The sequence below is a fragment of the Amblyomma mixtum genome, chromosome 7, assembly GCF_055824585.1.
Source record: "Amblyomma mixtum isolate Tamu chromosome 7, ASM5582458v1, whole genome shotgun sequence".
Taxonomy (NCBI): Eukaryota; Metazoa; Arthropoda; class Arachnida; order Ixodida; family Ixodidae; genus Amblyomma; species Amblyomma mixtum.
The window spans coordinates 13,723,861-13,748,274 of NC_143018.1; the positions used below are offsets into that span (position 1 = coordinate 13,723,861).

At 45.7% G+C, this 24,414-nt stretch overlaps 1 protein-coding gene and 1 pseudogene across 1 annotated transcript; one reads left to right on the forward strand and one right to left on the reverse strand.

Annotated features, from left to right (window-relative positions):
- Window positions 1–1,057: 1,057 nt before the first annotated feature.
- Window positions 1,058–9,869, reverse strand: LOC149335073 (EEF1A lysine methyltransferase 2). The gene is made up of 7 exons (XM_089551758.1): window positions 9,794–9,869; window positions 8,598–8,663; window positions 8,089–8,200; window positions 6,472–6,576; window positions 5,627–5,699; window positions 2,368–2,523; window positions 1,058–1,341 (listed from the first exon to the last, which is right to left on the reverse strand). The coding sequence occupies exons 1-7, from the start codon at window positions 9,856–9,858 to the stop codon at window positions 1,229–1,231; spliced, it is 690 nt and encodes a 229-aa protein (XP_089407884.1). The 5' UTR covers window positions 9,859–9,869; the 3' UTR covers window positions 1,058–1,228.
- A 181-nt stretch (window positions 9,870–10,050) lies between these two features.
- LOC149335074 (beta1,4-N-acetylgalactosaminyltransferase B pseudogene) lies at window positions 10,051–17,099 on the forward strand (annotated as a pseudogene).
- The last annotated feature ends 7,315 nt before the right edge of the window (window positions 17,100–24,414 follow it).

A 24,414-nucleotide genomic window follows, 5' to 3' on the forward strand; every position in this document is an offset into this window, starting at 1 on the left:
AGGCGTGACAGTCTCGCAGTACGAAAGGCTGTCGGGAAGCGTTACAGGCAGGCAAATCCTCGCGAAACTAGGAATAAATTACGAGAGTCAGCGAGGTCCGAAAGTGGACATGCTTAAGAGCGTGCGCGATAGGCTGATGATCCCACCACTACCGAAAAACATGCATACCGTCCACCACAAGGATCGCAGAGAGAAACGGGCTGAAGCCCTCGGCAAATGTTTCAAAAACTATCCGATAGAAGACGTGGCCTACGTGGACGCAGCTAATTGCGGGAGGGGGAGAATGGTGATAGCGGTAGCTAGCGCCGAGACATATCTCCGAGCCGGCGCTTCGATCACGACGGACAGTCCCGAAATTGCAGAAGAAGCCGCCATCGCACTTGCAATAGTGGGCACGGATGCGTCAATGATAGTCAGTGACTCAAAGGTAGCAGTGATGAACTTTGCCAAGGGGAGGGTCTCCCCTCTGACGAACGGAATCCTGCGGACTGCAAGGGACGACCGCAAAATTCGCATAGTCTGGACACCTGCACACGCATCCCTGGCTGGAAATGAAGCAGCTCACGAACTGGCTCGAGGTCTTGCTTTCCGAGCCAGTGGCCATACCGAGGGCTTCGCAGACAGGGATCGTCTTGTAGGTTACAGAGAAATCACACAACATTATAGGCTCAATCGAACAAAGTACCCCGCTGCTGATAAATCATTGACAAAGAGTCAGGCCACCTCTTGGCACCGTCTCCAAACTTATACGTTTCCGAACCCGGTTATGTGTAGTCGTTATTATCCGGGACAATATTCAAACGAGTGTAAGCAATGTAAGGCCAAAGCGAATCTCAACCATATTCTCTGGAAATGCCCTTTTGCCCCCCTGGAGGGACAAAAAATAAAGTCACTTGAACAATGGGAGGCTCTCCTACTCAGCTCCGATCCGGAGACTCAAACAAAAGTCGTCCAACTGGCCGAAGACGCTGCCAGGAGCCAAGACCTTCTGGCCGTCGTTTAGGCGGGGGGCCTATATGCCCTTCAGACTGTTGGCAATAAACGTTTTACAATCCAATCCAAATTACCACTTTTATTCAGAACAGGTACATACAACTCCCATTGTTTATGGGACTGCGAGGATTTTGTAAAAGAATAGGGGTATCCAGTTTTGAAGTAGAAAAATTCTTTTGTCTTCACCACACAAGCTCACGCCTCTTTACCAAAGGGACGCGAGCTGCGTGTTGTGTCAGGACGTTTCAGTGTGAGGCTTGCGCCCAAAGACCAGCGCCGTCACAGATTTGCCTTGACTGCCGCCAAACGTGAAAGTCGGTGTTGGTATGACGTCTAAAAGCACGAGCTCTGCAGAGAGACAAGACAGGTCAGAACAACATTGTAAACCCAGCCAGATCCACTCCACAACAGATCTCTTCATTTCCAGGTAATGTTGCTTCGTATTAACCTATCCTTACAAATTTACAAACCTCGATCCTCAACTAAGTTTTTGTTCTTTTGACAGCCATTCTGTGACTCAGTGAGTCCGACAATTATCTGTGCTACACATAACATGTCTTGCTCAAGTCTATTTCTTCCTCTTAATTTAATCTCAACTATCAGCAACCTGCTATCATTCCCTTATCTGTTAGAAGTCTTGCACATAATTTTTCTTGTGCTTGTGCACAATTGCCATAACTAGAAGGGAACATCATAACAAAAGCAAATAGGCACTGATGTTATTATTACATGCATTTTCCTTCAAGAAAGTAAAATCGTGCCTATTACAGCTAACAGCTCCTGCCCTTTCCAGTACCCGTGCTATATGGAAGCAAGAAGTGAAGAGTGCTAAATGCTTAAAGTTTTCTCAGGTCAGTATTTTTGAAGCCAGTGCCATGCATCCTGATTTAAACTATGCTGCAGCAATGATCGTGTGAAGGAACTATACTTGAAAATTTTCATTTATTCATGTAACCACATTCATAAGCTTCAGATGCAATAAACATTGTTTAAATCAAACTGCATAATTCTACAGATAATAGCACTGTTTCTGCACATTAAGCCAGAGAGGTAGCATGGTAGTTGGTAAAAATGGTGCACCAAAACTCCAAGAGACATAGCTCATATAATCAGCAGCCACTAAATGCTTAGTAACTGATGCAAATTCTTTTTAAAACAGAACATCTTATTCTCCATAATAAATAGGAGAAACAGTACACATTATGTTATCAAACGTGTTACTAAGTTACTGAATGGTGAATGGCACCCCAGCAAATTCCGTTAGCTCTGTGTTCAAGGCATTAATTAGTCGATGTTGTTTCCTGCGCCTGCAGAGTACGGATGCAAAAAAAAGTTGCCACGCCTTCACATGCGACATATGCCTGCAATACCAACCTGGCTGGAAATGTGCAGTCAGTTCCTGTTGTGTCCAGTTACATGACACAATCACAAATCGGCCTCCAACTGCCAGGAGTTCAGAGACTGCATGAGTGTAGCGCTCGCGCTGAGCCTTTGCATTGTCGGGAGAGAGGCTGATTGCATCGTACGTTCCTGCAAAGAAAGGCAAATGAACAGATGGCTCGTGTAGTGCAAGGCTTTGTTTCAGAACAGAATGGGAGGATAATAAGCATACCTGGACATGTTAGCCATTCAGCCATTGTGGCACACCTTTCCAAGCAATATATTTATAAATGTGTTTTCTGCTGTGTATACTACAATAAACTTGCCATCTGTTCACTACAAGCCTTGCATTTTCCAGCACTTTCCCTTTGATACTGATAATTACATCACAACTTAAAAGAAAGCCAACTGCAATCTCTCCTAATAATTTGCAGCTCCGTCGAACTTTGTTAGGTCAAAGCTTAACCATACATATTAGTATCAAACAAAGCAAGGTGCTCCACTTTTGCCACTCACATACAAGCAATCTAACAGAAACTCTACTGTTATACTTAAATGGCACTAGAAACACTTAAAACAAAATAAAACTGGCTCCAACAGACATACCAACCTTGCACTGCAAAAATAACGATAAGATAAATTGCAGAAGTCTGTGTACTGGTATCGCTACAAGTGGTGTGCCTTGCCATAAAACAGCTTTTCCACTGTTTTTCTTTTTTTTTTTTTTTCAGAAGACTTCACACATACTGCACAATTTTTGCACAAAACTACCGCAATCACTCACTGTCATTACAAGGAGACAACACGGGACAGCTTCAGTAAAGTAAGACAGCTGCTCGGAACTTCTTCCTTGTGGGCCCTGTCACTCTTTCTGAAGCCACCTAGCTGTTCTATCATATCCAAAATATCACTACCTAGCATTAGGCCTCTATATGCAGCAGAGAATGAACGAATTCACTCAGGACATGACTTGTCCTTTGAAGTGTGCATCATGCTAAAAATGGCACACTGATGTATTTGTGTGTAAATAATTGTCAACGACTAATAAAAACTACAAAATTTAACAATAACGCCATTGAAGTGTTATTAACATTCAATGCCAGCACAAAATAGCAGGGAATACAGTGAAAGATGTGGTAGAGAAAGCAATAATAAAGAAAATTCAAAAGAACAAACCAGAGCAGTACTCGGCCTCACAAAAAACTGCGCAGCGTTACAAAAGGTAAAGCTTTTAGAGCTAATTAGAGGCCAGGCTTAGAAAGCTCCTGGGTCGTGAGAACTACTTGTCATTTTCCAGCATCCATGTGCTCGCTAGTCACTGCAGCCAACGGTAGGAAAGTTGCAAGGCGCTCTTGCATGCAAACAGCTATGTGGTAGAATACGGTAGAGGTTAGAGCTGAGTGTGCTGCACACAACTGCTGAGCACGAGGTCACACATGGTGAAGACAAGCGACGCAGACCTGTGCCGATCCTTGTCATTTCTACCTTTGCATTCTTTCGTGCCATTTACTCGCTTCTCAAGTGTGTAGCGTTCTTCTGTGAGGCAGTGTGAATTCAGCGTGCAGCCTCCACAATGCTGTCTCTGTTTAGTGAGCGGAGAAAAACCAACCTAACTGCATGCAGCTGTGGAGCACACGGAGTCGCATGCAAGTAAATAAAAAAGAAGAAATAAAGCACACCATGAGGACATCACTGCAACCACTCTCGCAGTATCCAGCAGGTGAAAAGTGACAAGAAGAAAACAAATGGTTCAAAAAAAGGCCAAAGACAACTACAGTATTGACTAGCGTAATTTGTGCACCCCTAATTATTACCCGGATTTATATAAAAAATAAACTTTCACTCGCATAATTTGCATTCCCTGCAGTGCAAGCACACCAGCATGCATACAGGGCAGGCTTGGAAAGATCGGCACGGCTGCGAAAGGCGAGTGGGTGGTACCAAAAATTTCGGTAATCAGTTCGTAAATTGGTTCCGGTAAACTCAACTGCGCACTGTCTACTCAGCTCACTCACACCGTCGGTCACTTTCTCTCACGAATAGCTACGAGAGCACACTTTCGGCAACCTCTTGAGAGTGCATTGAGCCAGAATCCGAAACTACCAAACTGTTGGCTGTTCTCTTCACTGCTACTAGGCCAGGGCCGCATGCAAGAATGCCATTTTAGCGCCTTGTATCTCCGCTGGCCTCTGAGTGCTGGCTTTGCAATTTTATCGTTCCGTGTTATTGTTTTTCGCTGCGCACACACGATCATGCGATTACGCGGGGAACTGCATAACGTGAGCCTCGGGTGGGTGCGGGGTGTGTCGACTTATATTTGGAGTCAACATATTTTTTCTTTGGGGTCAGCAGGGTCGCGTTAAGACCTTTGCAGAGTTTTTTTTAGGCCGCATTAGTGAAATCTCCGTGTAATTTGCACACCTCCTTTCTGAAGCCTTAATTTTAGGGAAAGAAGTGCTCAAACTACGCAAGTAAATACAGTATATCCACTATGTAACTTTGGTGGAAAGGTTGGCTCTTGACAGTTGGAACTAGAAATGTGCCAAAAATTTGTTCAAACTGTGCAAAGTTGAATTAAGGATATCCTTTTTGATACCCTCAATTCTAAAGAGGTCAAAGCATCGGTCGAAATAAATCACATGTCGAAATTGAGCAACACTGAAGAAATGAAGTTCAACAACAGAAAATGCTCCAGAAAATTTTTTTCTCGAAAAACTGCTCTAGAGAAAATGCTCTCGAAAAAGGTTCGCGAGGAACTGCCCTTTCCCAAAATATCATGAAGCTTCTCTGAAAGGGACACTGAAGACTACAGCAAACAATCTTCACTCTTAGTAAAATTTATTTTTATTACTCTTTCGAGGTAAGCTGATGTTCGCTCGACAGCGAAAGACGCATTAAATGGTGACAAAATTATTTAAAAATATTCCCGCTGCTCGATTTAAACTCGTGATGTCTGCAGTGAAAAGAACTCCTTTTTGAAAGAAATTGCAGTGCAGCCTAACCTCTTGGATCCATGTGCCAAGAACAGTCTCGACACACTGCAGTTTTGTTATGAAGACAGCCAGTGATGGCAACCTGTGTATTTTAAATTGCTGTCCTTTTCTAGCTTATAAAAGCTCTGCTTTTAGTAAAAGTAGTGTCTTTGTCATTAGACTGCAGTGACGTATAGATACAGGCAAACTTTAATCTGACATCAATGTCCCTCTTAAAGGCATGGGAGGGGCCATTTAAGACACAGACGAAAAATTCCCACCTTTATCCAAGACAAAGTCGTACTTCCTCGCAAGGCAGGGACTTGAGGGAGCATCATCAAGGATGTCGCAGTGCTTGAAGGACGAGAGAAAGGAGCTGTTGAATGCACTATTATTCAGAGAGCTTTTCCCACTACATCAAATTTTCTTGCTTTCAGCAATTAATGCCATAGCGTGTCGCACGATTTTACTGGCACTACTCTTTTCTATCTTGGTTATTGTGTGCTTGTGCATCGTGTATTCAAGGAAGAAAGAGCGAAATGAGATGAGCAGGGAAGTAGCTGTATCATTCAGGGTGGACACTTTGACCTCACGAGTTATTAACTTCAGAGACCGCTCCCATATTTCACTTAATTTTATTTATTGTTTCCTAAAGGCCCAAAAGCATTACGTATGTGAGGGACATATCTGTTTGTGACGACAAACTATGGTAAAAATAAACTGCAGTTCAGCTTGGGGCAGCTCTTAGCTTTGATACAGTGGCTCAGTTCAACCGCTTGCAGCCAAGAAGCACAATTTTACAAGACAGTGTTTGGGAAGAACCAAATTTGACTCAATTTTTGCAAAACTCTTTCGAGGTGCAAAAAATTCAGAAGGAAAATGAATTTTACCAAAAAATGATACGTCCCAAGTAGGTGCTGACCCACCCTTGCAAATAAATTTTGTATTTGTGTTTTTAGACGTGAAGTTGCTCATCTGTACAAACAGTGAGCATGCTTCCAGCAAACCACGAGTTATGCCTTGAAGTCACTAAAAGGTCAAGGCTTGTCAGCCAGTCAGGAAAATAACTGTTCAGCTCATACTTGGATGAGAAGAAAACTCATGCAATATTTCAGGAGAAGCTCACCTCAAATGCTACGGAGACTGCTTCCTTGGCTGCCAGTTCTTTTGCAAGGGTCACAGCACTCTTTGCATAATCAGTTCCAGTCAGGTTGGTGAAGCCTTCCTTGGCCTGAGCACAGGTACAATTACAGAGCACCAGTTAGAAGCACAGCAAAATAATCTCAAACAGAGCACAAGCAGAACATAAAAACCAAGTTTTTAGAGCTAAACTTCCACTTATGTTTTCATCTTATATATAGATCATTTACCTCAGATATTTTTACATTTATGGCACTACGATTTCTTTCTGCAAGGATAGCAGCTGTTAATAAGACCATTTGTGTGTTAATTATTGGTACCTGAGCTGCTTGTGTTAAAAAAAAAAGAAAATAGAACAAGGTAAATTCTACATCATTTATTACCGCACAGAACCATCACATATTTCACCATGGAAAATAATATTTACTGAAAGAAACCGAAAATTCTGTTCTAAAATAAACACTATGAAATAGCCTTTTGAATCTTGAAAACAAAACAAACAATTTCAGCCCGTAAATGCGACCTAGGGACAGTTGGCGCTTCATTCAAGAAATAGTGCTAAACTATGGGTTCTTAGGCAAAGAAATCTTGCAGTTGCTTTGCTCACAGCCACAATTTTACCCTAAAATGTAGTTTACACACAGTGACCTGCGAGCTCAAAGAATTACAAGTAATGCAGGCCTGCTGCACTTCCACCACCTTTCAGTAGCCTCAGTTGCACTACCAAAACAAATGCCGACACATCCAGCTGCATCTCGGAATTAATCCATGCAAGACGTCAGAAAATGAAAGGAAAGCATGGTCTTCTGAAGCACCAATTAGCATTCAAATGGCAACCACTTTTATGTGTCAGCACAACTTATCCAGCTGCTCCTTTTCCTCACCGTATCTTCAGCATTAATTGGCGTTTTCATATAGGAGGCAATGTCCAAGTACTACTACACCGGAGTGGCTCAATCCTTTTCTGGTCAGAGGGTGCGTTGCTTGCTATGGTCTCCGGAGAGTCTGGTCTTCAGGCCTGGTTATTCAATTCCATCGATACTCTGATTTTTTTTTTTTCACCTGAAGAATTGTGCGGCACAGGGACTCAAACTGCTGCCTTCCTGCACAAGAGGCGCAAGCTCTGCCTCTACGCCATCGATACATGCAGTGTTGAACTTAAATTGAGAAAAACAGCAATCGGTTGAAAAAAAAATGATAAGTGCAACGTTAAAAGATGGGAAGGGAGCAGAGTGGGTCAGGGAACAAACATGAGCTAATGACATCCCAGTTGAAATCAAAAAGAATGTGTATGTGTAAGGCATGTAACACGAAGGCAAGATAATCAATGGTCGTTAAGGGTAATGGAGTGGATTCCAACGGAAGACAAGCGTATACTAGGAGGACGCAGAAGGTCAGGTGGGTGGATAAGATCAGGAAGTTTGCGGGGATAAGGTGGCCACAGCTGGTATAGGACAGGGTTAATTGGAGAGATATGGAAGAGGCCTTTGTCCTTCAGTGGGTGTAGTTAGGCTGATGAGGATGGTGATGGTCTTGAGCAGACCAGCTTCACAGTCTGGAGGGCTTAGCCAGTGGGATTACTAATAAAAAAGTAATGACAAACCAGCCGAATGAGAAGGTGCCCATTTCCAGAGCCAACGTCCAAAACATGGCTTGATTTTTCGGCATGTTGCAGCATCCATTTGATGACGCGATGCTCATTTTGGCTGCCGAACCTGAAGTAACAATGCCACATATTTGAGTAGATAAAAGACAATGGCAAGAGTGTGTATGCAACAACATAGACAATTCGTTAACTTAAACTGCATTGACTCAGTAAATTTTAATGACACAATTACACATGTGGAAGCCATGCAAGTTTTTTGATAGACTCTACGTGGTTCCTGTATTCGCTGGCAAGGATTACTAAAAGAACCATTCACGCAATCACCCCTGGCACTGCAACCATATAGATGCCAGCTGAAGCTTTCTCTACGTATGACTAACTGAAAAACCTAAACTACTGGCATGTAAAGCTAAGTGGCAGCACAGGTATGGCACATAAAATGCAAGAGAAGCTTGGCACCGTGCAGTTTCCTGTTTTAGGTACCCATTAAGGAAGATGGCGCTTACCACACTTCACCTACGTCGCCATGATCTGTGAAGTTGTTCAGCTCGTTTAGGTAAGCTTCTTCCCAGCTGAAAACAAAACAAAGTTCTCTGTACCGCTGCTGTTGTACGCACTACGTACAGTCGTCCACAGACCTGTCTAGAACGCTAGAACTCCATGTAGTCTGTGCCAGCGCGCAGAGTGACCTCTAGTGGCAGCGCCTGATTCGAGACAGCGCATCTTTAAGTACCCGCAGCAGTTAGGGCGCTCGACTACTGAGCCGGAGTATACCGGGTTCGAACCCGACTGCGACGGTCGCGTTTTGATGGAGGCGAAACGCACAAAACACCCGTGTGCAGTTTGATGTCGGTGCACGTTAAAGATCCCCGGGTGCTAGAAATTATTCCGGAGCCCACCATTAAGGCACCTATATCTTCCTTTCTTTTTTCACTCCCTCCTTTATCCCTCCCTTAAGGCGCTGTTCGGGTGGATGTCTACCGAGATATGTGTGGACAGTTACTGTGCCATTTCCTTTCTTCAAAAACCAATTTTCATTTCATCTTTGAGCATCGTCTGAGCATCAGACTTGCGCTATCTCGAACCAGGCACTGCCGCTAGACGTCGCTCTCCGCGCTGCGGAGCGCACACGGCACGGAGTTCGAGCGTTGTAGACAGGTCTGTGGACGACAGTACAGTCACAGCAGGGTGCAAGGATGCAAAAGGTGTCATCGCTTTGTACTTTGCGGCAATTTAATCAAAGCAGAGTCGATCTTTGGACGCTTTTGAAAGTAAAAAATAAAGGAGGAAAAAGAGCAGCGCAAATAACGGTTAACGACTGATGCTCGCTTAAAAGACGTGTTGAAAGTAATATTCCTAATGCATTTTCTTGACTCCGCCAGACATTCCTTTTTTTTTTTTTGGTTTAGCATCAAGGTCTGGAAGATACGTGGCTATTGAACACCTGTGCAGTGCAAATGATGGAGCACTATAAAACCAGCGGAAGGGACACCGACGCAGACAATAACACAAGACGACGCTGGCCCTCTCCATTCAATCTCTGCAATTAAGTCGCTTTGGCTAGCGACATGCAGCAACTGGCCCAGCTCTACACTCTTCTAAGTGGAAATGACGCGTCATGCACTCAGTTTAAACAGCAACGAAAGCTATTACTATGCCGGGGACTGCTCTCTCAGTGCAAATAGCGTACGGAAGTTATTACTATGTTTTTGTTCCAAGTTCCGATGAATTGAGCTCGTCGCATGCTTCCCGCGTGGGCGCCGCCATGTTTCAAACAAGACGCTAATGATGATGATGGGTTAAGCCGATAAGTTTCAAGTTTGCCAACGTAGCTCATGTCGACCTTAAGTTGTTGTTTTTATTGTTTTTAAGTTCGAAGTTTTTATAATTTTTACAGAATCATAACTTAAGCATTTTAAAAATTGTTTTGAAAGTTTTGCATTTGCAGCACATTCGGCTGCTGCTCCTGGCGCGTTCCTGACCGTTATGTCTGCAACGTTGCACTTTTGGTTCCGTACTTCGCCAGCTCTGTCAGATGTTTTTATATTTTGGAACAGGTGGTGCGTAAACGTGCGGGCAACTGAACGCAACGCGGGGAAATTCGTGGCAAGGTGCGTGCGACACACAGCGATGACCGGGTGAGATGCATCTACTCGCGTTCACCGTGCGAGCGAAAGGGACGCTGTCGGGACGCTTGCATGGACGAGTTTAGCAACAAACATAGTCACAAGCTTCCGGATTATCAAAACGAGGCCATGTTATCTTTGACCCCTGCTCACGCGGCTGCGACGTGCGCTGCTGAAGCCAGCGACAACGGCATGGGTTAAGGCTCTCGTTCACGGTCTAAAGACCGAAGAGCTCAGCGCTGTCGTCGCCTCGCCTGCTGCGGCGCGCCTCTTGTCAACCATGGTGTTCTTGCACGGGGTCAGGCGGATCGTCCTTCGTCTTTCTAGGCGTTACACTATGTTTCGCTTCTACCGGCACAACCCAGGAAGCTTGCTGGTCGGCCTGTTTCTCGCTGTGATTTGGTTGAGTGCGCTGCGTTGCCCTACGTGGCGGACAGGCGACCACATCGTGCTTTCGGAAGCCGACATCGACCGCGCCTCCAGCGAGTGTCCCTGGACACCCCGCGAAGGGTACCAGCTATCGTGGCAGAACGTCGATTTGCGCATAAGTTGTACCATGCGCCCATCCATGATGCCGCGCAAAACTCTACCCGTGATGAGGAGTGTCAACCGGACGTTTCTGAAGGAATTGGAGACCAAGTGGGGCATCCTGCCGGGCGGTCGCTGGGCGCCGCCTTCCTGCAATTCCAAGCACTTCGTGGCAATCGTCATCCCGTACCGAGACCGGAGCGAACACCTCGACCTGTTTCTGCAGCACATGCACCCGTTCCTTCAGCGGCAGATGGTTCAGTACGGCGTCTTCGTCGTCGAACAGAGCGAACGACACGCGTTCAACCGGGCCAAACTGTTCAACATCGGCTTCACCGAGGCGCTGGCTCGAGACAGCTACTGCTGCTTCGTCTTCCACGACGTCGACCTTCTGCCCATCGACGCGCGGAACCTGTACCGGTGCGAGCGCTTCCCTCGCCACCTGAGCTCGGCCGTCGACGTCTTCCGGTTCGTTCTTCCGTATCCGGACCTCTTCGGAGGCGCCGTCGCCGTCAGGGCGGACCAGTTCCGCGAGCTCAACGGTTTTTCGAACGAATTCTTTGGCTGGGGCGGCGAGGACGATGATTTGCAGCGACGCATACGAGCGCGGGGCATGTCGATCGTGCGGTGGCCGTCGTCCGTGTCACGTTACACTATGCTGGCCCACGCCAAAGCAGAGCCCAGCGCCCAGAGGGAGGAGCTTCTCGGGAGTGCCGAGTCGAGACACGATATGGACGGTCTCAACAACCTCCGGTACCAGGTCCTAGCCCTCGAAGAGCGGCCACTATACACAAAGATACTGGTGGATGTTGATCCGCCACCGCTACCAGCAGGCAAGAGTGTTCCAGGGCTGGTGGATGTGCAGAGTATGAGGGGAAGGCACACGGCTAGTGACTCGGGCATGGTCTGACATAGTGCAGAGAGTGCTGAAAAGGCAACGGAGTTTGCTGTGTTTTAGTGAGAACCCAAATGCCTGTATGCAGTTAGGAGTTTTCCGGTTTGTGAACCGAGTGCTGAATTATGAGAAAATAGTGTACACTGCTGCGATGAAATGCACATAGCTTTACAGTTATAGTTTGTGGAAGTCTTCGGGCAAGGCCACAGTGTTTTGTTTTCTGCAGCAGTACCAACACAAGGTAGCAGTAAACAGGTAATGAATGGTCTGTTATGCTAAAAAAAGGTGAGCATGACAGAAAAAAGTACAAATGCCAGTACCGTGTTGGTGTGTATGCAGTCATTTTTTGAAAACTTTGTTGGCTACCCTCAGCAGATCTGAATGCGGTCATATAAGGTTATCGGCTGCTTGTATGTGGTGTCGAGGCACATTTTATGTTGGATGTGACCTCATCTTGGAATAATACGAACTGCAGTAGCAGATACCTCATCGATATGGCAGGTTGTTTTGTATGTGACAGCTATTTTATGCTAAGGCCCCGTAAAACGTTGATGGGAAAAGGAACAGTAATCATAAAGGTAAACAAGCACTCGCTGAGGGAGAAAAAAAATATGGAAGTTACATTTCAGGACCCTTGCGGCCCCCTTTTCGAACATTGAAAGCAAGCAAAAGGTGCTTTGATTTGTGAGTGAAATGGATGAAGGTCAAGCTCTTGCACAGCCAAGTAGCCTGTAAAAGTGCACCATGAAAGCACCGGTTACAATAACATAGAGTGGCACTTGGCTATTATCAGGGACATGTAAAAATTAGCAGCATCTATGGCCCGAGATGAATCGTACACCTGGAAATATTCCCAATATTTAAGCTCAATCATTACGTCGTCTATATTGCAAATGAGTCATGGCACCTTTTCTTCATTTTCATTGTAAACAAGGTTCCTGTACTTCCTCAAGCATCTTTTATGTTTTGTTTCCCTAGGTGAGTAAGAGTTTAAATTTACGATGACTGTTGTTCTATAGGCATGGATTTTTGTTGTCATTCACTTTCGGCAATTTGGACATGCTCTGGGCCCTAGATACCATAACAACTTGGTAGTGTTGCAAGCCTGAGTGTTGGTTAAAGATGCTTTGTACCGGGGACAATGTCATAGCACCATAAGATCTCAAAGCATAGAGCAGAAGCCTCTGGGCTCCTCTGATATTGCCCAGCGCATCTCGTGTATCGTGTAAAATAGTTGTAGCAAAAACAGCATGATTAGCCTGTGGATATATTTCAGTTCCAGGAGTTTAAGCCACGTAGTGCCAACAGTGTGCTGGAGTAACAGCCTGCAGAATCAGTACAACTCCATTTTGCATAGGTATAACAAGCATTCAGGTCAAGTGCAGCATTGGACTGGCATCATGAATGCACTCAACGTTAACAACCAAGCTTATACCCGTGCCACACGCTCACAAGAAATGGCAGTAAATACTTAAGGCCTTAAGTTTGCTAATGCCATTATTTTCGGAGTTGGTGCTACACGTCCACATTTAATGCCATTATCGAAAGTGACGATGACGATAACGCTTGCAAGGTAGTCAAAAGTTTCATCTGAATATAAACACTGCTGATGAGCACAATATATGGGGAATGTTGTTGAAATGTAATATAAAAACGATTTTCCAGAAAATAAGGCTGTTCCTGCTTTAAAAGTCGAAAAAGTAGCCCTAAACTCGCATGTCAGCACCCAAGTCGAGAGTAACTGTCAATAAGGCTGGTTAAAATGGCGCTCTTCGCATCGAAAATGCGGTATAGATGCCTCACCTGACTGAAAGTTAAGAATTAACCATTTACTACTGGTTAAGATGTTGTTACTAACAAAGCTGTGTGCTCTTCTGCGTGTGGAATGGGAACGAGAGTACGCATTGCACGGGCGAATGAGTTGAGGTGAACTCAGTAGGTCGCGAATGGCAGTAAAGCTAATGCCATTAAATTTATGCGTGTGGCACTGCACGAATGCCATTAAAACTTAAGGCAATAAGCACTTAATGGCATTAAATCTGTCTGTGTGGCACGGGTATTATACCAAACCTGGATTTATTGTCCTGAGGTTCTGATAGCTACGTATACAATTACCAAAGTGGCTGAACTAAAAGCCAAAATAGAAGCGCCTCAACTGAGTGTTGGTCTGAAATGACTGGTTAACACTGCCTCTTGTTTTCGTTGAAGTGCACAGAATGGGAATCTCCTATGTGTTGATAATTACAGTCAATTGCTCCTTTGTATGCTTTGTAAACTTAGGCCCGTATTCTGACATCAGTACCTATGAGAAGTGATCCTCCAGAAGTGTGTTGCAATTGGCTGAAGCAGTGGAAAAAGTTTTGCCGTTCGGTCATAACTCAAAGCGTTGTTGGAACGGACATTCATGTCACTACCAAAATGTGCTTAACACTCAGGTCTGTTGCAGAGTGTGTGTTTTTTTTTATTCCCTCTTCTGGCACAGCAGACTTTTTACTGATTTGCAGTACCATGGACAAGTCATTTTTCGAACAATCGTTTGTTTGTCTGAACACATGAAAGCAGCGCTTAGAGTACCAGGGTTGGATTTGAATGGGGGAGGTTTTTACATGGGGAAACTGTGCTAAACTCCATTCCTTTTGATGAAGAAAGTTCATGAAATCCATAGTTCAGACTGTGCCCCTTCCCCCTTTAACAATAGTGACCCATAAATGCGCCCTTATAGGGTACCAGAACATAGTTGGAGTTGTGTATGAGCTGAAGCCAGTAGCAATGACCATAAAGATGTTTCTTTTTACTAATAATCTTGAATATGTTTCCGTATGTATTTTGTCAGGACATGTTATTTGCTTTTCGAAAGTGTCATGCTTTCAATTCAGAAATGCAGCTAGAGAAGATCCATGCTTTTCTGCTGCATAGGGAAATGATCGCTGATGATACTGCTGCTCTTGTCATTACAACCTAACGCTAATGACGACTTCCACATGTTTAGCAATTGAAGTGCAAACTTTTTGGAATCAGTCCTCACAAGAATCATTTGAAGTACAGACTCTGGTAAGGGCTTATTTAGTGCAAGGAAAGGTACTGCAGCCTAGGTTCCAGAAGTAGACAGGCTTCTGCTTTCTTCAGGCTGAGTGTGTTCTTTATTCTGAAGAAGAGTGTCGACTGCGAACACTACTGGTGTGCAACTATTTCGCGTTTGTTTGAGTTTGTTGTGTGAGAGCATAATGAAACCACTAACCTCATTGCTAGTTGAAGCTATTTTATTGTCATTTTTTAAAGATTTGATAATGCAAACAGCATGCTGGTTTAGCCGTCTGGCAGCAAAGGAGTTGTTGTTTGTTTACTGTTTTGGAGTGCATGGGTTAATTTGCTTGTCGGCGTGAATGCATGTACTTTGAGCTTTAATCATAGCATTTCAAGAATCTCCCTACTATATTAGTGTGATGACTTCGGGATGTGGTTTCATGTATAGATATAGTATATGCTACACGTACTGCTCAAATGCATATGCATAGAGTTTGTGATCTAGCTTTGCTGCGGGATGATAAAAGTCCCAGAAGATTGCAGAGAGAGCTTGATTCCAAAGAGGTTAATGCAGGTGATGTCTCTTGACCGGTTACTAAAGCTCCCGAATTTGGGCTTGCAACTTCTCGTGCAGTTACTTGCCGTGGCAAGACTACATAGTTGTGTAGAATTTACATCCGTGTGATGCAGTCTGCCAAAAAGTTTTCATGTACGCAAAACATAGAACTGCACAGTGGTTACCCAAGAGTGCACAGATGTTTCGCAAAGCATTCATGGTATAAGTTTGTATGTCTATAGATTGCCTAAGTCTTTGTGCACAAACACGTAGGAGATACTTCTTTTAAAGAGGCCACTTTTGTAAACTTCTTACACGCTGCCAATGGGACATTGCCATGTGCCGTGAAAAATAACCTTCATGCAGCGTTAGTTTTGCATCACCTGTTGGTTTTGAAGAGCAAGCTGCCATACTTGTGGATTGCCTTTAAATAGTGCCACTTTTTATACAGTTACAGTGTCATTGTAAACACGTTTTAGTGCTTAGTACTTCAAGAACACTTGTGCTTTGTCAGGCTTTCTGTACTGCACTTTTGAAAGACCAATGTGGGTTGTGCTCTTAAATTTCATCAGCTTTGCATCATGTCGTGACATTCACAACCAGACATTATTTTATGTACCATGTGGGTCCGTTATTTAGTGCTTGATTTTAAATACATGTGCATATTCTTTAACATGACAAGTTATTTGTAAAGTGATGCATCGCTGGGCAGCTTAAGGATGCATAGAGTAGCTCAAAACTAGTCAGTGTGTTAGTTTGCATGTGGAGCCATGAACAAATATAACACAGAGCATTCAATCAAAGTAGAATATTATGTTAGCCAATCAAGTAACTTTTTTGAAAAGGAGCATGCTCCTCATGTCTTAGCATATTAACGATGCCTTACCTAGTACACACTTGTCACATAGCTTTTGGGTACATGTGTGTTGTTAGTCCAGCAGTCACTTTCATCTAAATTTTTGCTAGATTTTCTTTTTTTTTCTCATTTAATGAAGCCATTTCATCATTGTTTTTGCACAGAAGGGGGACTTGCTGAGTAGCAGCTTCACTTAAAATTGCATACGTGCCATCCCAAGTCTGTCTCTGACACCCAGTAGTTGTGTGTTCGTAGCTCTGTGATGTGTAGTAGCAATAAAGAAGCTGATAGGATTTGATTGCTGGAGGATGCAGAAAGGAAGCAGTCATTGATGAAGCTATGAACGTCGTAAAGGTATATCAGTAACAAATGTCGCAGATCATCAGTCTGTTATCCTGCATTAACAGGAGTCAAAAACGTGAAAGCAAGTTCCCATGTTGAACATACAACTCATTCTTAGCAATGGCTGCATCAGTTTACAGAGTATGAAACCAGATGGATTTTTCCTTGGACGCTGCTTTGGAAACTTTTTTTTTATCATTATGGTGTGAAAACTTGCTGTCATTTTGCAGTTTTGAACTTGAATTGTGGATAGTTTGGTAGCTTGCCATTTTTATTTCTGTGATGCATTCACTCTTTCCTGCACTTGTGTATTAACTGACCGGCTTGAATCATTTATTCTGGTTTAATTCTTGAGTCTTCATATCTGTGGCGGGATTAGTTCCCAGTTCACTGTCACAGACGTTGTTCATCTAGGTGTCTGTACAAGTATCACTGTGTACAGTCAGGATTCCCAGAGGTGCAGGCTTTCTTCACATGACTCCAACATATTTGTTTGTGGTTGAGCACTATTTTGCTGCCTTAGACACACATTTCCTGTGCTTTTGGGTGCATTTGCATTTTCCTTTCAGGGTCACCGCTAGTCACCTGGGTGCACTGCCTGGCTGCTTGCACCTCTTATTAATAGAAATGTACATGAGATGCAGACAGCCTATTTTTGGGAATATAGAAACTGAAAAGAAACACCCAGACTTCTCTGCCTTGTTGTTTTTGTTCCAGCACTGAGTGAGACAGTGTTGATCAGCTCGTGATATTGCCTTCTTTCGGTCGTTGCATGTGTTAGTAAAGTACTGGCATGCAGGATTATCAACATCCAAAAGGTGGCACACAAGAGTTGTCCAAGGCAATGTTCTGCTCATGGATCAACTATTGCGGTTGCAATATTGCACCACTTAGGCTTCAAATTGGTTTCCTCAACCCCTATTCTTGGGATTTGACCCAGTTTGACTTGTCCCTGCTTGCAGACTTGGAAACCGAGCTCGGTGACAAGAAATTCTTATTCTTATCATTGCCAATGCATATCTGACTGCCTTTGGCTGTGCCTACTTTCCTGAAAAGATGAAATAATTGGGAATGTCGTAAGTCAAGTGTGTAGATTTCAGTGGGAGCCGACAAATAGCATGTTTTTTTTCTTTTCATAAAAAGATGATTGACCTTTCTTTTTGTGAGGCATCAGATATTTACCAGACCTAAGAGTATGCCTTCCTGCAAATTATAGTAGTTCTGTCTGCTGTTCCTACGACCTAGTTATTTCCTGCTTGCCTGCTTATTCGTTACTTTTGCGCCAAAGTTGCCGATCCCATACCTGCCAACTCGTCCGAATTTTCTGTAAAATTACGAATTCGGACCTGTACTACGATTTTAAGAATCTTGCCTCAAATTTTATGGAAAATAAGTTTTCTTTACGAAAACCGTCTGAACTTCTATAAAAAAAATTGTTTGTGGTTTAGCTGTGGTTAAACCTGGAGGATTGCGAAAGCAACATCTGCGCGTAGCCATATATTGTTGCGTGAGCTACACTGCCCACAGCCTCGCCGTTTCTCGTGCTCTTGCATGACCATACTGCGCATGCGCGAGGAGCAAGTGACGTCACTACGCACAGCTGGTGTGCCGGCTGTGCGCCATGTGACGTCACTGCTCCTCGCGCATGCGCAGTATGGTCTTTCCTCGGCTCCGCGAAATGGCTCTGCGACTAGCGTAGTGTTGCTTTCGCAACAACAAAAAAAAAACACCTTGCGTCGCCACGAGAGAGGAATATGTGTCATGGTAAAATTAGCAGCAGCTGCAACATTGTACAATGAAACATCTTTAATTCGACCCAACTAAATAAATGTTCATTCCTAGTCCTTAACCGCCGTTATACGGATAATCCGGATTGCCGCCAGAGTCCCGCTAGTGTAAGGTTATGGCCTCCGGAGCTCGTTTATTCGGACGCCCAGGGGCTGGCATCGATCAATTAGGACGAGCCCCCGAAGTGGTGCCGTGTCGCGGTATGACCTGTTCGACAAACCGATCGTCCAAATATTTGTCCCAAGGCCTGAACTGCATGTTACATTGCTTCCGGCGCCCCTATGACATGCGCGCAACTGCAGGTGTTTTAATTGACGATCGGCAGGCTGTCGGCGATAGGCAGATAGGGTCTGGCGACCGCATAGTTCCGTTTTCGGAGCTTCGCCGCTGGCCCGGAGTGGCGGCGGCTATCGGCTGCACTAATCAGTCAACCACCCGAGCTACACACCGTTTAGAACAGCTGCATTGTCGCGGACATTTTTTTTGTTTGCAAGGCTCTGAAACCGATGCGCGCTTCCCTCAATTCCGTTCGTCCAACGCGCCGAAATTCCGTGCTCGTCGCGTGCTGTTCGCCGTTTGTGCGCTTCCTCACGTGTGAAGAAGCTCCTGCTCTATCGCGTCGTACACTGAGAACGACGCAACGCGACATTTTCTTTCTGTAGCGTGAGCTACACTGGCCGAGGTTGAGCAGTTTCGCGTGGCTCCTGGAGAGCTGTGCTGCGCATGCGCGAGGAGCAAGTGACGTCACTACGCGCAGCTGGCGTGCCTCGCCGCGCTCGCTCGCCTTCCTTTCCTTAAAATGATCGTACTGCAAAACGTTGACATCACCAATGAACGCCGACGGCCTATGGCTTCTGCGCCGCGTTTCTGGCACAACCTTGCCAATGCCTGCGGGAACGTTTGTATCAATAACAGGAGGGGAGCGGGGACGGTGCTGCTTAGCGGGCGGCACATGCTTAAAAGAAGACAGGGCCTGATGAGGCCCCATTGGATACGTGCCTTATCCCACACCCCGTTTTCAGCTGTCTGGTATGCCACAGATAATCACAGTGGCACCGGGAATATGAGGCGGATGTTCTCCGTCTGCGTCATCGGTACACCTTGGGTCTATTTCATTTATGGGATCAATAACAGCAGTGCGTCATGGTGTCATCACTGGCTCGGCCGATCCGGGAAAAATGATGTCCCATATTTAATTATGGTAGAGATTAAAATAAAATTCTTGGGGTCGGTGGTTCAGGCAGCAGCGGTAAAAGATGATAGCTAACTCTGCTCTATACATCAATTAAACCAAGATAGATGCTCAAAAAGGCCGGAACTTACCTAGATGTCTCTTCTGCTTCTTTTCCGCCATGGCACATGCAAGTGTCTATCTTTGGAAAATGGCACATACCTGTACTGTTGTGAATAGGCCAAGACTTGGACGGTGATGACCTAATGCTCAAATGGATTTTGTTGTGATGAAATTCAAAGCAGGAAAAGGACTTGACAAAGTGAGGGAATTGAGTTTTTTTTTTATATTACGAGTAACTGAACGAGGAAGAGGTCTTCACGCACAGGAAACACCAATGCGTAGTAATACTCTTTAGGTCTGGACAAAGCTAAATGTGTGAATAACTGTTAAAGCATATATAACGTCCAAGGTGATCGCAGAGCAGCAGCAGCAGCCTGTCGCACGGCCCCGGAGGCCGTATAAATAAAATATAACTCCTGCCGCTGTGTTCTAATGGACGCAATTCCTGTGACTACGTAGGGCACCAGCTCATCGTATGCCTTCCGTTACACCCCTTACGCTCCTCCTGGGAAGATTGGACCGGAGTCGAAGCTTCCATCTCTCACTTGAGCTAACACACACACACAAAGAAATTGTGTTCGCCCTTGATATATGTACGCTATGCTACTAAAGGGAAAGTGGTGAGGTACGGTTCTGTTCTAGAGCGTCACACTCTTCATTAGAAGGCACCATGGCTCCCCCGGAACAATCTTTTACGAAGAAAGTCAAGCAAGCTTTTATTTTTCAGTGGAATGCCCGCGGGCTCCAGTCCCGGATTTCAGATATTCGAAATTATGTTTATGAAAACCGCTTCCCCATTCTTGTTATCTGTGAACCGAATCTACCCAACATTTTGCGATTATCCGGTTATGAAGCTTTTACTTCCCCCACGCGCAACAGAACCAGCAAAGTCATCGTCTACATTCGACGTGAACTTACATATGTGCATCATTCGGTTCCCCCACACAATGACAACCAGTATGTTTGCCTCACAGTGAAGAGCCGTGACCTCACGTTTACGCTTTTGGCTGTGTACATGGCGCCGTCAAGCCGCTTTGACGAAAAAAGGTTGAGTGATTTGATGCAAGCCACCTCCGGTCCATGGGTGATTATAGGTGACTTCAATGCTCACCACACCATGTGGGGAGGCGTTAGGATGAACCTTAGTGGAAGGAAACTCGTCTCCTTCGCCTCTGACCACGGCCTCCAGTGCCCAAATGACGGAACCCCGACGTATATTCGAGGGGTGACCTATAGCAGCTGCCTAGATTTGACTTTCGTTTCGCGATGCCTAACCAACAACGTCCAATGGTTTTCGGATGTAGAAACCCATGGCAGTGACCACATCCCAACCTACCTGATTTTTACCGGCCATTGTACGTCCCGTTCTGCCACACGTATGCAGCGCATTGATTGGACAGTTTTTAAAGCGCGTATGGAGGATGCATGCATGGAAGGATTCTCGACAGGTCTTGAACAAAAAATTAAGGAGGTCATGGAGAGCGCAACGTGTTGCTACAACCCCGTCGCAAAGTACACCGACTTTGATATTGAATTACAACGACTGCGGGCACTACGGCGCAGGGCAGAGCGCAGATACCGACGCACAAAGTCGCGCTTAGACCTCAGAGATGCAAGACGCCTGCAGAAGAAAATCCAGCGCAGAATTCAAGCCCTGCAGACACAACGTTGGAGAACATTTTGTGAGACACTTGACCCACGAAAGCCTTTGTCACGCGTTTGGAATGTGATCCGTGGCCTTCGTACGTCCCCTCAACAGCGCCACCCGTTTAAATCCCTCGCGCTCCACCAAAAACGCAGCGAGGTCGCGGTAGCCGAAGAATTTTGCGCAAGGATAACAGGCCAACCGAACCCATCCACAACGCTGCACTGCAGTGATGTTCCACCCTCGCGGGATTCACGAATGGATAACTTGTTCTCCATGGAGGAACTTGACGCTGCGCTGGCTTGTTGCAGAAGGTCGTCATCGCCGGGGCCCGATGGTGTGACATACTCCGCGCTCGCCAACCTTGGCCAAGAGGCTCGACGGGTTCTTCTGGACTCATACAACAAGTCATGGTGCGAGGGCATAGTTCCTAATGCATGGAAGACCAGTCGTCTCGTACCACTCCTTAAACCGGGAAAATCGCCACTCGACATTTCAGCATACCGACCAATTGCACTCTCCAGCAGTGTCGGGAAAGTCATGGAAAGAATGTTGTTAACACGCGTGGAATGGTACCTAGAGCGATACCAAATTTACCCTGCATTTATGTCTGGGTTTCGACGTGGCCGCTCTTCCATTGACAATGTGGTTGACCTTGTATCGTCCGTCCAGCACCAAAAAAACTTGAAAAGATTGACTGCGGCACTATTCTTGGACATAAAGGGCGCCTACGACAACGTAACGCATCAGGCCATTTTGGACGCATTAGAAGCTGCTCAGATTGGAGGCCGCATGTTCAGCTGGATACGCAGCTATTTGTCAGGGAGGTCGTGTTTTGTCCAGACTGAAGACGGACCAACCTCTTCGCATCTAAATTCGCGCGGAGTCCCGCAGGGTGGAGTGCTGAGCCCAACTCTTTTCAACATAGCTCTCGTCGGCCTGGTTGACTCATTGCCACAATCAGTCCAGATCTCAATATACGCCGATGATATCTGTATTTGGGCATCAAGCGTGACCCGTCCCCAAGTTCGTGCGAGACTACAAAAGGCGGCAACGATACTGACGTTATACCTTCGTCAGCAGGGCCTAAATATTTCAACCGAGAAATGTTCCCTCGTGGCGTTCACGCGAAAAAAAATGACAAGTTACCCCATATATATTAATGGCAACGCCATTCCCTATGAGAAAAACCATCGCTTCCTTGGCGTTGTTATCGATAGGAACCTCTCGTGGAGTCCCCATCTTTACGACATGCGAAAGAAACTGACAGCGATTGTTCATATTCTCTCCTTCCTCGGGGGAAAGTCCTGGGGTGCATCTGTACGCTCGATGCTTCAACTGTACCGTTCGCTGTTCCTGGGATACATGCGGTATAGCTTTCCCATTTTAAACAATATCAGAAAGACAAACCTTCAGACACTTCAAAGTGTTCAAGCGCAAGCTCTACGAATCTGCCTTGGGCTACCTAAATGTGCCTCAACGGCAGCCACTATTCTTGTCGCTGGGGAGCATCCTGTTACTTCACACATTGCTGTTGAAACCATGAGAACACACATTCGGCACCTCACGCGAGTACCGAGTCATCATCTTGCAGCTCTTCCCGTACTCAGACCACATACTGCATTTGCAAATGTAATTCAAGCTCACCGTGCCTATCTTCCTTCGCAGTTCGCCCACCCATCAAGATCATGCTCACCCATATGGAGTCTCCATGAACCCCGGGTGCACCTATCTATTCCTGGAATTAATAAGAAATCTGATTTATCATTGCCTGCTCTCAAGCAACTGACACTGCATCATTTGCATTTTAACCATACACACCGCATACATGTCTACACAGATGGCTCAGTGACTTCAACAAGCTCTGCTGGGTCTGTGGTGATACCGGCCAGGTCTATTTTAATGAAGGTGAGGACTACCTATCTCACCTCTTCAACTGGTGCAGAACTAGCTGCCCTACGGGCTGCAGTTCAGTTCATTAGTCAGGAATCTGCACATGACTGGACAGTTTTCACCGACTCTAAAGCAGCCCTTCAAGGCCTGCAAACTGCACTACGCCGTGGGTCACACGAACAACTCGTTGCCCGAAATCCGCAAGCTCTACCATGACGCCACATTGAAAGGACATAACATAATTTTCCAGTGGCTGCCGGGCCACTGCGTCATTCATGGCAATCACCAGGCTGACGAAGCTGCCCGTTCTGCCCACAATGACGGAATCCCCGTTAATATTCCCGTAACGAGAGCTGACGCAGCGTGTGGGCTTCGTTCCTTGAGGCTGGAGCTCACACTTTCAGCGTGGAACTCTGGTGTGTTGTGCAACCGTCGCCTCAGGACTTTGGACCCTGGACTGCGCCTCCGTCTTCCGTGTAATGTAGCGCGTCGTGAAGCAACACTACTGTGTCGTCTATGGCTCGGTGTTGCCTTCACGAATAAGTATGCCTTCCGGATCGCGATGGCCGTCAGCCCCTCTTGTGTGAACTGCGCCTGTGATGAGACAATCACCCATATCTTGTGTGAGTGCCCTGCCTTTGTAGCCGAAAGACATAAGCTGCGATGTGCTCTGGACCGCCTGGACCCTCGCCCTTTCACAGAGGCCAAGATCCTCGGTCCGTGGCCACAACAGTCAACTGCCATCAAGGCTTACAAGGCACTCTTTCGCTTTTTGAGAGCGACTGCCTTAATTGACAGACTGTTATTATTTCCCGTTACTTCTCTCTTTCCTCTTTAATTCCCCTCATTCCCTTCCCCTGTGCAGGGTAGCCAACCGGAATCCTGGTTAACATCCCTGCCTTTCCCTCTCTCTCTCTCTCACACTCGAGAAATGCGCAGGAAGTCTACAACACCCGTGGGGACAAGCTGCCTTCGATCCCGTTGCGTGCTGACATCCTCTGCAATATCCTGTGAAGCAGTTCCATGAGTTTTTAGGCTTTGCCAAATGTTTTCTTTTTTTGTGTGTGCGGAAGTTGGGGTCAATGTCCCCTTAGGCATTGAGCTATGTCTTTAGCCATCCCCTGCTGGGGGTCCGGCATCCTGGTTCGCCAGTCTGCTGACCCAAAGATTATCCCTGGAATCTTTCAGAAGAAACAGTGTCAGTGTGATTCCATTCCAGTGGCATTTGTGCCTGTTAGAGCTAGAGCCCTAAAACTTAAAAGCCCCAGAATGAACCAGGAGCAGCTGAAGGCTGTTATCATCACCTGGAAATTTCTGAGATTCGTCTTCTCGGCGGGACGAACATTCTGTGCAGATCGTCGGTTGTGCAATGTGTA

Bases quoted from the DNA above. Each gene is read 5' to 3' on its own strand.
- LOC149335073 (XM_089551758.1), bottom strand. From the start codon at position 9,858: ATGGCGGCGCCCACGCGGGAAGCATGCGACGAGCTCAATTCATCGGAA. The intron at 8,664-9,793 runs GTAATAACTTCC...TTTTGTTTTCAG, and splicing joins GAACTTGGAACAAAAACATA to CTGGGAAGAAGCTTACCTAA. The intron at 6,577-8,088 runs GTTTGTCATTAC...ACCTGTGCTCAG, and splicing joins GGCACCTTCTCATTCGGCTG to GCCAAGGAAGGCTTCACCAA.